Here is a 15,078-nt window from a genome sequence, read left to right as displayed (position 1 = left end):
GTCCTATGCTTCGCAAATGGAAAAAAGGTTCAAAACACAATATGCTAGTAGAGGGTAACCCAAAGACTGAATTGCATGACCAAAACGGTTATATTTTCTCTTTAAGTTTAAAGCAGACACTTAGAATTTATTTTCGTAATTCAAGCTATTTGCTTGTTTTATTATAGAATCATTTTACACAATTGTTCTTTGTGTGACCCTAAACGAAAGTAGTATGTTAAAACGTATTTTCCGTCTCGTCGCGTCTTATTTTCTCTATAAGTATATTGTCCAGAAAATTGTATAACAAATTATTGTCTATTGTCTATTGTTTTTTTTTTTCTTAAAAGACTGCTCAAACTATTTGATTTGTGAAAAGACATGCCCGCTTCTGGCCGTTACTAGCTCCGCCACGTGTTTCTATAGTTGTATGAGATGTGGAGGTATTATACCTTGTCACCAGGATAGATGCAGACTAATTAACTGGACCGTAGCAACTTATAGCAGTGTATTTCGTGCAATTCTAGGTTTAAGCTGCTATAATCTAAAGTTCATCCATCTCTATAAAATACTGTAATAATAAGTAACATGGACCCCGCTATATTACAAACACCAGATGCCATAATCCATTTTCTTACATTCTGCATGACATTTGTATATAAATCCAGGCCGAAAATTATTGATCATCATTATGAGCGAAAGACTCTTGGCAAATAATGATTTTTTGAAAACAGCTCAAATAAGGAAATGGTCAGAATAACGTACTTTAAAGATGAAAGCTATTAATTTTGCCCGATAACTAGCGTAATGACGTCGATAAAGTCGGTTTTGGCGCAACAATGTTTTGTACCGTTTCTGTGGATCGTTATTAATTCAATATTTATTATACCATGATTATGCAATAGACCGGACACAGGTTAATTATTTTTCAGAAAAAAAAAAGAATATACAAACACAGTCAATTTGTAGTAAACATTGTCGAAAATCCTCGGCTCGTTTCCGGTTGTGCAAGTGCACATACAAATATTAAAGTATACTACCTCCTTAAAGGGACCGATTTAGACACTCATGTTTTATCAAAAATAAATCCCGATATTTCGACTTATCTCTTACGCATCACATCACGAGCGCTCGAAAACAGTGAGCGCAATGCATCTTAATTCCAGCCGACGGCATTTACCTTGACCCTAAACAACATGTTGCCTCGAGGGCCTATATCTCAAGCGGATCACGTCTTATTTCAATGGAAGGATATCACATCTTGAGCATATAATATCTTATTTAGTGAGCAAGAAGTCCGAATTCCAACACACAGCAACTTATTATGTTGATCATATGTCCACCTCTTGAGATAATACCTTAGAATAACGACCATAATAGTTAACAAATCATTTAGACTTTGGCAAATTTTCAAGTTTAGTTTTAGACCTTTAAACAAGTTAATTCTTCAAATATTGATCTAATAAAAACTGGCGTTCTGCTTGACGATTATGTTAATGGTACCTTTGGCAAATGACAATCATATAATTATAAGGTTTAAAATAAGAAAAAACAAAGTACGTGAAAACTGTTTTCCGTTTGATTGATATGTGACATGAATTGAATATCGTTCTGTCCATTTGTCGTACTAATATTTACTACACTTGTATGACAGGCAATTCTTTAAATGTTGTACGTCGTAATAAGCAAAATATAATTAATACCTGTCGAAAAAAACATTTTCATAAATATCATATAAACGATATTATGACATGTTTTAAGTACTTCGAATGATTAACCGGCAATTAAACCTGTGCTTTTGTAACTTAAAGTAGATATTTTTAATAAATTGTAGAACAAATATCGAAAGTTCAAACTATTTTTTTTTTTTTTATTTATTTTTAATATTTTAAGATTTCATTCTTTACATAAACAACAGTTTCAAAATAAAGCATAATAAAACTTATATGATATGAAATTTTACTACTGCTAAAAAAATAATTTTAATTATTTTACCTTGAGTACCTTGATTTATATCCTCCATTGCTTTATAGTGTCTTTTTACGAAATACGCAAAATACAATGTAATTAAATAGAAATACGCATTTGTATTTATAGGTGCTAAAAATACACCCAAGCATATTACGTCAATGTTTGGCACAAATTCAAGTCTTTCTACGTCTTCAGTTAACGAGACTAAATAATGACTTTGAAATAATAGTTATTATAAATAGAGAACGATAACAAAAACGTTATCGGAATATCGATTATGTCTTTATTGGTTATTCAGGGTTTTTTTCTATAGTCAATACGATTCAGAAATAGTACAACTATTTTGTCACGGATAATGGTTTCACTACCCGAGTGCCCTTTTCTCAATAGTAACATTAGATATGTACACACGTAGATCGATGTGAAGTTGGACATCGGATTAGCTACCAAAACCGGGGAGTTTCTCAAAGTAATCACCGTAATAAATAAGTAAGGATCGATAACTAAATAATGTTATATATTTTCTTCATTTAAAAGATAAGCCCTATGGATCTCCTCCTGCACACAGAAGCTGCACATTTCTTCACAGTAACAGACAACAACCTACTGGTATTGCGCCACACGGAGCTTACACATTTATGTCTTTATTTGGCCTAATGCATGTTCAACAGACACTTTATATCTTCTGTGATTTCTGTTATATCGTTCACACATTTGCCTTTTTTGACTGCGTTTCCTGCGTAACTGAATTACTCAGTAAGGTGTTACAACGGGATGTCCGTTTGGATATATTTTGTCAGTTTACAGAATATAGAAGTATCAAAGTGCAAATCAGCTGTACCATTTTGGCACATTAGCCTACATGCTTTTGCGTTAATCTGGTGACCAAGAAAACCTGAGTCAGTGTAATATCTTGTACCACTGGTAGCAACCACAACCTTTGTATGAAGACAGCGGTAATTTCTATGCCCTGAATAAAATTCGTGAAGGTTATCATTAGGCCTAAATAATTCATGGCTGGTGAAATCTATGGCTCCAACAATCACTTGTAGCTTAAGCCAACGCCCCCGCAACTGCTGCCAGTTCTAAATACTTGGCAAGATTTGTTCAGTGTATTTATGGAAATCTATTTCTTTAGAAAATAAATGATTTTTTGTTTCACGGTTTTGGTTTGGGTTTAACGCCGTTTTTCAACAATATTTCAGTCATGTAACGGCAGGCAGTTAACCTAACTAGTGTTCCTGGATTCTGTACCAGTACTAACCTGTCAAATAACTGCCAACTTCCCCACATGAATTATCAGAGGTGGAGGACGAATGATTTCTGACACAATGTCTTTTATCAAATCATCACGGAGAACAAACGCCCCGCCCGGGGATCGAACTCGCGGCCCCAAGAACCGTAGACCAACGCTCTCCCTACTGAGCTAAGCGGGCGTGCAAATCTGATATTTGGGTACTACGCAAAAAACAAAACAAAAACAAAAAAAAAACAAAAAAAACATGAGGATAACGTAAGAACAAAAGAGACTGCTAATATGTGAAAAAGCGACATTCATACATGTACGATTTATACCAAGTTAAGGTACAATTATATAGAAGTGAAGCAATCTGTTGTACGCGGTGCGACAAACGCAAGCTAGTAAACCCGTCGGTCAATAGTCAAACCTATTGCCAGAAGTCTGAAGAACCAAGCGCAAATAGTTCATACTGTTGACCACCAGGCCATTCAAAAGGTATTTTATTAGTAATATCAGAAATAAATTTTCATACTTGTTTTCTTTAAGATTTAATTTTAGCCATGCAAAATGTAGAGTTGAATATAAAGCTGTCATATAGCGCAAGCTATGGATAAACGATGTAATACTATGTAAGAAGTCATGTTATAGTCACAGATATAGTTGCTTTTATGCTGACATAACCTGCCTGCACGCGAAAAGATCTTAACACAATGGTGATTTTACAAGAGCAGTTTGCAAAAGCAATTATTATGTGCTGTAAACATATGCATAAAGCTGTTACCTTTGATCAAATGACCTAAAAACAGGCTACAGACAAGCATTCTGTAGAATAGCAGCCAAACAATTTTAGTTCATTGAGCTGTAACCGCTTTATGGGGACTTTAGACCAAAGCGTTGTTTATGCATTTGGCAAAAAGACTTATCAGTATCTAGGCCACAGTGACCTTGACCTTTTACCACCGACCCCATGGAAAAAGTGTCATTTATTTACCACAGACAATTATCCTATGAAATGTAACGATTGTAAGCAGTCTCTCCTTCATATATCGCCTATACATAACTTCAGAACAAATAATAAGTCATACAATTTCAGGACAAATTGCTTATGTCTACCTTAAGTTAATGATGTATACCAAGTTTCATTTGAAAAGGGTTGAAACGGTATGATGAGTTGAGCACACGTGCAGCTATGACAACCAAAAATGCATACAGATTCAATTTCTATATTTCATTGCTCTCTGCTACAAAGACACACAAGACAGTACATGCATTTTACCGCAACAAAGGGGTCGGGCTACGAGTTATTTCAACATCCGCAGACATACAGAATGGCAAACGGACAGTCATTTCGTTTCTCTGCGAATCGTATGTGCTTATTTCAAAGACACTATATGCTTCCCGAATCTTCGACACCTGATACATAAAATTTACGAAAGTAACAAGGTGACGGTTTAAGTTCAAATATCCCAAATTGGTAATAATAATTTTGAGAAACTCCCCGGTATTATTCGGTAATCCGTTGTCCATCTTCACATCGGTCTACGCGTGTACATCTCTATTAATGCGTTTGCAGTTTTCTTGATGCCGTTGAAAGAGTCTCCCAACAAGATTACTCGCCAACGGAACACGATATCTTAAGGGTAAGGGTAAGAATATGCATCTGAGCAACGAGGTCATTTGTTCAGGTCAGTTCATGTATCACTTATTTGACACTGACATGCAAAAATGCATTAATAGTTACACTTATGTGCCGTCCATCTTTGAATAAATAGGTTCCACAACTTATTCAACATGATTAAGATATTAAAGAACATAACCAAACGGTCCATTTAGACTTTAGCGGCTACCGGTACGGGGACTTTTTAGTACTACACTTAACTTTATTGCAACACAGTTTATATTAATTTATTCTAAGTTGATCTGAATGCATCACCGTCAGATCATGAGAGAAGTGGTGCCAGTTTCCCTTTTAATGCTGAGCGCAAAGCAAGGGAGCTACTGGTACCACTTTTACAGAACAGGTATGAAGCGAGCGGCCGAGAATCGAGCTCACGACTTCCAGCACTCGAAGAAGACGCTCTACCACAAGGCTAATGAGGCGGTTATAACACACCAATGACTAGGGGGTATAACTTGCAGTAGGAGTAGGACAGGAAATACTGCGCACAAATGTATTACTAAAACTTAGATTAAATCAGCGTAAATCTCTGTAACAAACTTAATTGTAACAATTGTATGAAACACATTCTGGTTGAAATATATCGAATGTTTTTATTTTAATTCCAGAGTAACAGAATACACTTGGAAAAGGAGACTTTGGTTTCAGCCTTTTGAAAACACACATGTTATCATGTATGTTGTAGATATGAGTGAGTACGATAAATTCGAGAAAGGCTAAAATAATGAGGTATGTCTATTAAAACGTTTGCTGTATGAATTTTTTGGTTTTATTTTGGGTTTAAAGCCGTTTTTCGCAGTATTACAGGCAGTTATCATAACCAGTGTTCCTGGATTCTGTAGAACTACCAGTACAAACTTGTTCTCCTCAAGTAACTGCCAACTCCCCCACATGAATCAGATGTGAAGGACTAATGATTTCAGACACAATGTCGTTTATCAAATAGTCACGGAGAACATACGCCCCGCCCGAAGATCAACCTCACGACCCCGCAACCCGTAGAACAACGCTTTACCTACTAAACTACGCGGACGGACTACTGTATATTTTTAGCATTTACGTAGTCAAATGAACAACAGTAAATAGTGTCAATGTGTGTGATCAATATCTTTAACGTCATTTATGACGTCATATCGTTTTTTTTTAAGAGCATTGATGCAGAACGATCACTGCTTTTGTAATGATGTTTTCAGCGAAGAGGATTCGTTATTGTGCTTATCACAGACCTAAATAAATTTAATTTGGCTTACAAGATAAGAGAATATTAGTCTCCTATTTAAATCAACTGTGCTTGCCAAATATCTAGTAATTTCTAAAATTTTGAGAGAATGTAAAATATGTAATAAGAATTGTAGTGCAACTGTGATTGCGGAACGTAGCATTTCCTTTGTATATTTATCCTTGCTCTACCCCCATCCATTCAACTTCCCTCAACACCTGTCTACCCTATATCCCCACCTCTATCTTTAATTTGAATAAAATCTAAATGTACTTGTTGGATTTTTGAAGCAACCCGTCTGTAATATTTTTCCGTTGCAGCTTCTGTTTGTTGTCGGCCTACTTTGCAAGTGCATGGCTCTGAGGCTGTGTTTTAAGTGCTCTTCGCTTTCGAGAAATCTGTCCATACCTATAATCATCTATTATATTGGTAATAGAAAGACTTTTATATACATATTACACTCTAATTTGTGCAGCCTCCTGAGCCTGTGATAGTTACAGTCAAAATGCGTTTCCTGGATGAAACTATATGCAAGTGATGCATTCCTAGCCCAATAAATCGTGTAACCCCAAAGTTTGAGCATTATAGACGTTATATAAAGCCCCTTTAGCTATGGGAATAGTTTACATTTGTCACGTCGTCATGAGAAAAACATGACATATCGTATTGAAAACTGCGTGCAATATGACGTAAGAAGTTTTGCAAATCCAACCGTCATCTTTAGTTGACGATTTCGTCATTCTAAAGATATTGATCCTTAAAGGTATTCAACAATGAATCAGATAAATAATATGTATGAAAGAAGATATAAGGAATTACTTTTTGGTTATGTAGTATTACCATCTGATATGAAATGCATTGGTCTGTTTAAAGTGTGTATGGACGTCTTGGGCATACGCATTCTTGAACAGTCCAATGTATCTCTAAAATCAGATCGTGATTACATAAGCTCTGTTTATTTCTTTTCTGAATTTGATGTACTATTTTCTTTCAGAACGAAGAAAATGCAATTAATGCAGCAAAGGATCTACATAAATCATTGTATCACATCGTCTGTTCTCTGGGGCCAGTAATGTATTGTTCTTCAACAAGACGGACCTTTTCAATGAGAAAATCATTCGATGCCAACTAACTGAATGTTTTCCAGAATATTCTGGTAGATCTATTTCATATTTTAAATTTACACAATCTATAAAATTTGTTTGAATTAAAGTGGAATTTTGCGCATTTTTCAAGTAAACACCCAGCTGAAATAGATGTGTGTGCACAAAGGGTGGAGGAAATAAAAGCTTTTAAACGAGTACACCAAACTCGTTCTGTTACCAGTATGAAATAAGCATCCAAATATGACTTTTCTTTATTTTGACTGGGGCAGTCTTTTTAAGGAAAGTCAAACTGCACGCAGGAGTTGCTTCCCTTCAAGTCTCTACCTATAGGTAAGGGAGATCACTGCGTAGAAGATCGAAGAAAAGAGCTATAATTTTTATAAGTCCGATTTCTTTATTTCTAAAGCATCAACTTCAAATACTTATGCGTCATTATCATTAATTTAACACATTTAAATGCACAGCAACCGAAAATTGCCGATAATGCCTTTACAAAACATTCACCAACAAAACACTATGTGCAGTATGAAGCGCATAATGCCACTTAAAACCAAATCAAGCAACATAGTATTTGAGCCGATATATTGCCTCTGTTCATCGTTTAATGTGTTGTCAGAAAATCAACAGATTAGTTAAATGTGTTGTCTGACCAACTGTAAATCGTTAAATGTTCTTCCAGAAAAAAAACGAGCAGATTCGTTAAATGTGCTGTCAGAAAAAAACGGAAAACAAAACAGAAAATGCGTTAAATACTTGTATGCTGTCAGAGAAACAGTATATTCAATGAAATGCGTAAGTTGCGTTACCATGATTTTGAGCGGAAATGAGCAGAATTGATAACAATTAGGAATGGATATTTAGATCTAAACATGTCGGCTTTCACAGTTTTACATGTACTTATTTTAGATAACTTGTTTATATATATGATTATGATATCATACACTTTTGTTTATTTTGTAGAAGGCCGTACAGAATCAGCAGGTGATTTCCTGCAGCAGATGTTTCTAGATGTATACCAAGTGTTTCACTGTGATAAACCATCGTTTTCCCATTTCACTTGCGCCATTGGTAAGAACATAACTTTATAGTATACGTCGTGATTTCTGGTTACCATTGATGCTATGAGTAAGTAATGACATAATTCATAAACGTAGGTTGTCTTATTCAAGTAATATTAAGTTTGGTACTGGATTTTGAAGTTTTGATTTTTAGCTCATCTAATCAGTTTTTGTGATCACCCTATGTCCGCCTTCCGTCGTCAGTCTGTCGGCATTTAAAGTTTACTTAAACATCTTCGCTGGTTAGAATTACACCGACCTTGGTCTGTAGCATCCTAGCAAGGCCCTCCCTCAAAATTCATCAAATTGTTCTGCTTGATTGATTTTACGGGCAATCAGAGCCCCCCCCCCCCACACCCCCACCCCTACCATCCCCCAAACAGAAACACTTTTAAACAACCTCTTGAAACACTAGAAGATTCATCATCAAACTTGACTCGTCGCATCCTTGTAAGTTCCTCTCTACATGTTTTAGATGGTTCCACTTCATTTAAGTGATGTTAGGTGCTTCCGAGGGATCTAATTTCCAGATTTTAGGTACCATCAAAGCTTAGAATAGAAACATATTTTAACAATCTTTCCTTGTGTGACCTTTTGCCAAAATAGTTAAATCATTACCATATACCAAAAGAAACGTGTTTTAGCTGTGAAACTCAGGTTAGCGATCTAAGGCCATCATGACACTTTTGTTTTGTTTCTTCCTTGTATGTGCTTTAGAATTTATTCTGTACTAATTTGAATGAAATAGCTTTGGGTTAAGTATTTTATCATGGCTTAGTATTAGGATGACAATCAACCGTTTTAATACGAGTTATTTTTTTTTTTGCTGCATGTGATCGTTCAAAAGTGTCGGCAAACTACAATTAGTGCCGTTTCGTCCGACATAGGACTATTATATGAATAATACTGTAAATTCTCAGCTTCACTATTTAAAGCCTGAACAAGTTTAACGTCATTTCTTTGTGTTTGCTTCGAAAATTGCTTAGTGGGGAGAAACATGTAACTTTAACATGTATGACAAGAAAAGGCCTTTATCATATTGTAACATACCTTGTTTGCTATAACAGAAATTTTGCATTTCATTCTTATAGATACGCCAGATATGACACGTGTGTACGATAATGCTATTTAATCAGTTATGCAGTCACATGTCAATACATTTCGTGTTTTGTGAACAGTCTGTGATTTACTGTAAATGTAAAATGTGTAAAGTGATGAACCAAGGAAAGCAACATGGGGAGTGATGGTCTAGTGATTTAGGTATTGGCCTCTCAGCCCAGGAATCGTGGGTTCGAGCCCCACTGAGGTCACGACTACGCCTACTCAAATGGCAACAGTATTGGTTTTTTGATATTTCCAGCAAGCGAAATGTTGTATTTAAATACATTTTTATTTCAAAAGTATTTGTTCTTGTCTTTTATGGACTAATAAGACTATGTCTTTGCAACTGCCAGATCCAAAGCGGTTGGCGCATCGAGTATTGTGCAGCATCCGAGAATAAAACTCATTGCCCAGAAGACTTCGATGAGTTTTTCAAACAGCGGAGGCGCTGGATTGCATCAACGTTGGCAAATCTATGGCTACTGATAAAAGAGTGGAGATACAGTAAGTGATTGTAAGAATCTGTGGTTACTGATTAAAGAGTAGAGATACAGTAATAAGTGACTGTAAGAATCTATGGTTACTGATTAAAGCGTGTAGGTACAGTAAGTATCTGTAAGAATATATGGACACTGATTAAAGAGTGGAGGTACAGCAAGTGTCTGTAGGAATCTGTGGTTACTGAATAAAGAGTGGAGATACAGTTAGTGTCTGTAATAGTGTATGTTTACTGATTAAAGAGTGGAGGTACAGTAAGTGTCTGTAAGAATCTACGGTTACTGATTAAAGATTGGAGGTACAGTAAATGTCTGTAGGAATCTATGGTTACTGAATAAAGAGTGGAGATACAGTAGGAATCTGTAAGAAGCTATGGTTACTGATTAAAGAGTGGAGATACAGTAAGTGTCTGTAGGAATCTATGGATACTGATTAAAGAGTGGAGATACAGGAAATGTCAGTAAGAATCTGTGGTTACTGATTATAGAGTGGAGATTCAGAAAGTGTCTGTAAGAATTTATGGATACTGATTTAAGAGTGGAGGTACCATAAGTATCTGTAAGAACATATGGTTACTGGTTAAAGAGTGGAGGTACAGTACGTGTCTGTAGGAATCTGCGGTTACTGATTAAAGAATGGAGGTACAGTAAGTGTCTGTAGGAATCTATGGTAACTGATTAAAGAATTGAGATGCAGTAAGTGTCTGTAAGAATGTATGGTTACTAATTAAAGAGTGGAGGTACAGTAAGTGTCTCTAGGAATGTATGATTACTGAATAAAGAGTGGAGATACAGTAAGAGTCTGTCAGAATCTATGGTTACTGATTAAGGAGTGGAGATACAGTTAGTCTAAAGAAACTATGGATACTGATTGAAGATTGGAGGTACAGTAAGTGTCTGTAGGAATCTATGATATTATTGAGCTGAGATATAGTAAGTGTCTAAAAGAAATCTTTTATTCCTGATTAAAGAGTTGAGGTACAGTAACTGTTTATAAGAATCTATGGTTACTGATAAAAGACTGGAGATACAAGAAGTGTTCTTTAAGAATCTATAGTTACTGATAAAAGAGTGGAGACGCATGTCTGTAAGAATCTTTGGTTACTGATTAAAGAGTGGTGGCCTCCGTGGCCGAGTGGTTAAGGTCGCTGACTTCAAATCACTTGCCCCTCATCGATGTTGGTTCGAGCCTCACTCGGGGTGTTGAATTTCACATGTGAGGAAGCCATCCAGCTGGCTTACGGAAGGTCGGTGGTTCTACCCAGGTGCCCGCTCGTGATGAAATAATGCACGGAGGTGCACCTGGGGTCTTCCTCCATCATTAAAGCTGGAAAGTCGCCATATGACCTATCATGTGTCGGTGCGACGTTAAATCTAACCAAAAAAATATATTAAAGAGTGGAGATACAGTAAGTGTCTGTAAGAATCTATGGTTACTGATTAAAGAGTGGAAATACAGGAAGTATCTGTAAGAAACTATGGTTACTGAGTAAAAAGTGGAGATGCAGAAATGTTATATATGAAGATTTTCCTTTACTTGTTTCGTCAAAGCATTGATCTGTCGAAATTAATGATAAAACTTTATACTAAAAAGAACATCTTAAAAGAAATTGGCACACAAGCACAATCAGGGCTTTATAAATTTATAACAAAAATGCTAAAATCGTTATGCGTGTATTTAATCACCCTGTGTCTTTAAATAAAATAAAGGTAAATTTTAGTACCTCTAATTTTGTACAGCAACATTTGGAATTTAATCTGGAGCTTGTTACAGATCTGAATGACATTGTAAAAATATATCTAAAATGATAGTTGTATTTTTAAGGTTTACAAAAAGTACAAAAGTGCAAACCTTAAAAGTATTCTAAAAACATTGTTTATGAAATTTGTTTGTTTGGTAAAGAACCTTACCCAAAAGACATGCTATCGTTCCACATTTCAGTCCGAAAACACAACCTCCGTGTATCATATTTGTTCCTTGTGTACCAAGTCCTGTTGCTGGTTGCTACGCTGATCTCACCAAGTTCAATCATTCTTGTCGTCTCAGGTAAAAGACGCTCACCTCATGTGTTTCTTTTGTTATATTTAAAATTGAATTTGCGGCAAGATAGCTATGCACCACTGCTTAAGACGTTTGAAAAGACACACTGTACTCATATCTCTAAACTAGTAAGTATCTGTAAGTCACCTACAATCAGGTTAGTATTTAAAACATTGACCTTCATTATAAGATAAAGTAAGCACATAATGTTAGAAAAAAATTACATTGAATTTTGCAACACTGTCTGAAAAATTAATATATATGTTTTTAAAACGATTTGAGCCAAAAAGAAGCAAGAAGAATAGACGTAAAGGTCATATCCGTAAATGACCTGTGGTAATTGAATATATTTTCTGTCTTTGTATATGTCGCTGCAAATGTCATCAAATAGACTTACGGTGTGTCGGAAATATAAATTGCATTCCAGATAAAGATTATCCATTTCCATATTTTTTTAATATGGCCGACAGCTCTAACAAAATGCTGTTTTTTATTTTATAATGTTGTATTTATTATATAAAATTAGTTGATTAATGATTTAAGAATAAAACATGATTTATCTATTTTCTAGGAGGACTGAAATACGGAATGAACTTTAACCCTGAAGCAACTTTCAGTCTTCAACTCGTGTTGTGTTTATGTTTCACGTTGATCTGTTTATATACTTCACAGAGAGTTCAGTTATATGTGAGTAGAAAGATATATGAGCGGTACCATGAGAAAACCAACATAGTGCGTTTGCGACCAGCATGGATCCAGACCAGCCTGGGTGCGCAGGCTGGTCTGGATCCATGCTGATCGCAAATGCACTATGCTGGTTTTCTCATTGTGCAGCTCATATTATAATAATGTTTTCCTAAACTCTTTACATCTTTAAACTAACCAAAGATAAAAAGTATCTTTATTAACTGTTATACGTGTTTTGAAAGTTTTACACATTTGAGTTGAGCAAATAAACAAAAAACAAAGACAAATATCAAACAGGGAATGCCACGTACCAAAAACGCAGCCTCCCCAAAACGAAACCCACAGCACACAGACGCGTACACCACAAACACACACACACATACACATACACGCGCACACACACAAAGCCAACACATTAGGACAAAACTAAAAAACAAAGGAACACAGTGGGGCACCGGCTTGGATTGTTTGCGTTGTTTATATAAATGAATATATTACCTAACCGCTGTTAGGGTGAGTCACTCGAATGTTTGCGTTGTTTATATAAATAAATATATTACCTAACCGCTGGTAGGGTGACTCACTCGAATGTTTGCGTTGTTTATATAAATCAATATATTACTTAACCGCTGTCAGGGTGAGTCACTCGAATGTTTGCGTTGTTTATATAAATAAACACATTACCTAACCGCTGTTGGGGTGAGTCACTACCGCTGTCAGGGTGAGTCACTTGAATGTTTGCGTTGTTTATAGAAATAAATATATTACCTAACCGCTGTCAGGGTGAGTCACTTGAATGTTTGCGTTGTTTATATAAATGAATATATTATCTAACCGCTGTCAGGGTGAGTCACTTGAGTGTTTGCGTTGTTTATATAAATGAATAAATTATCTAACCGCTGTCAGGTTGAGTCACTTGAATGTTTGCGTTGTTTATATAAATAAATATATTATCTAACCGCTGTCAGGGTGAGTCACTTGAATGTTTGCGTTGTTTATATAAATGAATAAATTATCTAACCGCTGTCAGGGTGAGTCACTTGAATGTTTGCGTTGTTTATATAAATGAATATATTACCTAACCGCTGTCAGGGTGAGCCACTTGAATGTTTGCGTTGTTTATATAAATGAATATGTTTATATATTACCTAACCGCTGTTTAGGTGAGTAACTTGAGTGTGTTTGTTTTAAAATAAATGATTACTATATTTCCTAATCGTTGTTGCATGAAGGATTTTCATTATCTAGAATAAAGCAAATTAATGTTGCTGAGAATAAACAAATAATTCACAAGACTACAAAATGGCTTAATGTTAAGACTGAAACTTAAACTGTTTTATTTGATCAAACGCCTATTTCTTTGCAATGACGTTTAACAATAATTAAGTGTTAAAAGATAAACGATAGCATGAAGATGTTTCTGGATAATCACAAAATATTACTTACAAGAGTACAAATATCCATATTAGCATTAAAGGAAAATTTGTAAAATAATTTGTCTTTAGGTATGTCATTCCTGGCTTGCAGTACAAAACTTTCATCAAAAGACTTTTCCTTTATTGAACGAGACAAAATAATAATAACACCCTTCTGTAGTGTCAGAAGACCTAAACTCTATTCGGTCAATATTGAGACACAAGCTCATTCAAATAGACTGGTGCATTCCAACACAGCAATTGTACATGAAAAACAGCAATTTAAATCAAATCCTGGCTTTAGTAGGTAACCAAGTAGATCGTAAAGGGCCTGCACAGAACTGTCAACTTCCTTACGGTGTAAGTTTTGCAAACATATTTTGAATACGTTGCATTTTGCTGAAAAAAGGTATATTTTTTTTGTTTTGTTTTAGATGTTTTTAGATACTCTACACATGTTCTTACAATATTTGTATTTTTACTTATTGCATACGGTATATCCGTTTTTGTATGAAGTAAGAATAGCCATTTATTACCTGTATCAGGAGCCATTCATTCGTGTAACAACTTTTGTTTTGCCAATCTGCACTCGTGTATAAATTATATATTTTGTTTATTTTGCTCTTTATAAAAGTTGTATGATCACGCTCATGTTGTATTCATTAAAATGGTAGGAACAAGGGAAAGTACAGAGGAAATCCTGATACATCACAGTAAAACATGGCAAGGGAAATTCAAGGAATTATTCCAAAACATTTTCTTGTAAGTTAATTTTCTACTTTACTCGAGCTTCCGGGTATGTTTTCTGTACAATAATTATTTGAAAATAAAGAAAAGTATTGTATTTAATACTAAATAAAACTTTAATTTAGCACACAGCGTAACCATCGAAATAAAAATTAACATTTGACATCAAGACTATAGAGGACACAGCAACAATATATATCTAGCAAATGTTTACTTGATCAACAAATGAACAATAGCTTTACGTTGACATTGTTTGTGATTCCAGCTGTTGCTTTAATACAACAGTGCCTGCAGATCCCACACCATCAGTTGAGACTAAAACTCTTGGAACACAGGCTG

The 15,078-nt window shown here is 35.2% G+C and overlaps 1 protein-coding gene across 1 annotated transcript; it reads left to right on the top strand.

Moving 5' to 3' along the window:
• The first annotated feature begins 5,555 nt into the window (after window positions 1-5,555).
• Window positions 5,556-13,336, top strand: LOC128551760 (chitin synthase chs-2-like). Its single transcript, XM_053532673.1, has 6 exons — window positions 5,556-5,559; window positions 8,154-8,261; window positions 9,653-9,856; window positions 11,792-11,896; window positions 12,462-12,577; window positions 13,331-13,336. The coding sequence occupies exons 1-6, from the start codon at window positions 5,556-5,558 to the stop codon at window positions 13,334-13,336; spliced, it is 543 nt and encodes a 180-aa protein (XP_053388648.1).
• Window positions 13,337-15,078: the final 1,742 nt, after the last annotated feature.

The sequence above is a fragment of the Mercenaria mercenaria genome, unplaced genomic scaffold (genome assembly GCF_021730395.1).
Source record: "Mercenaria mercenaria strain notata unplaced genomic scaffold, MADL_Memer_1 contig_1643, whole genome shotgun sequence".
Classification (NCBI taxonomy): domain Eukaryota; kingdom Metazoa; phylum Mollusca; class Bivalvia; order Venerida; family Veneridae; genus Mercenaria; species Mercenaria mercenaria.
This window is presented reverse-complemented; position numbering and strand designations above follow the sequence as displayed.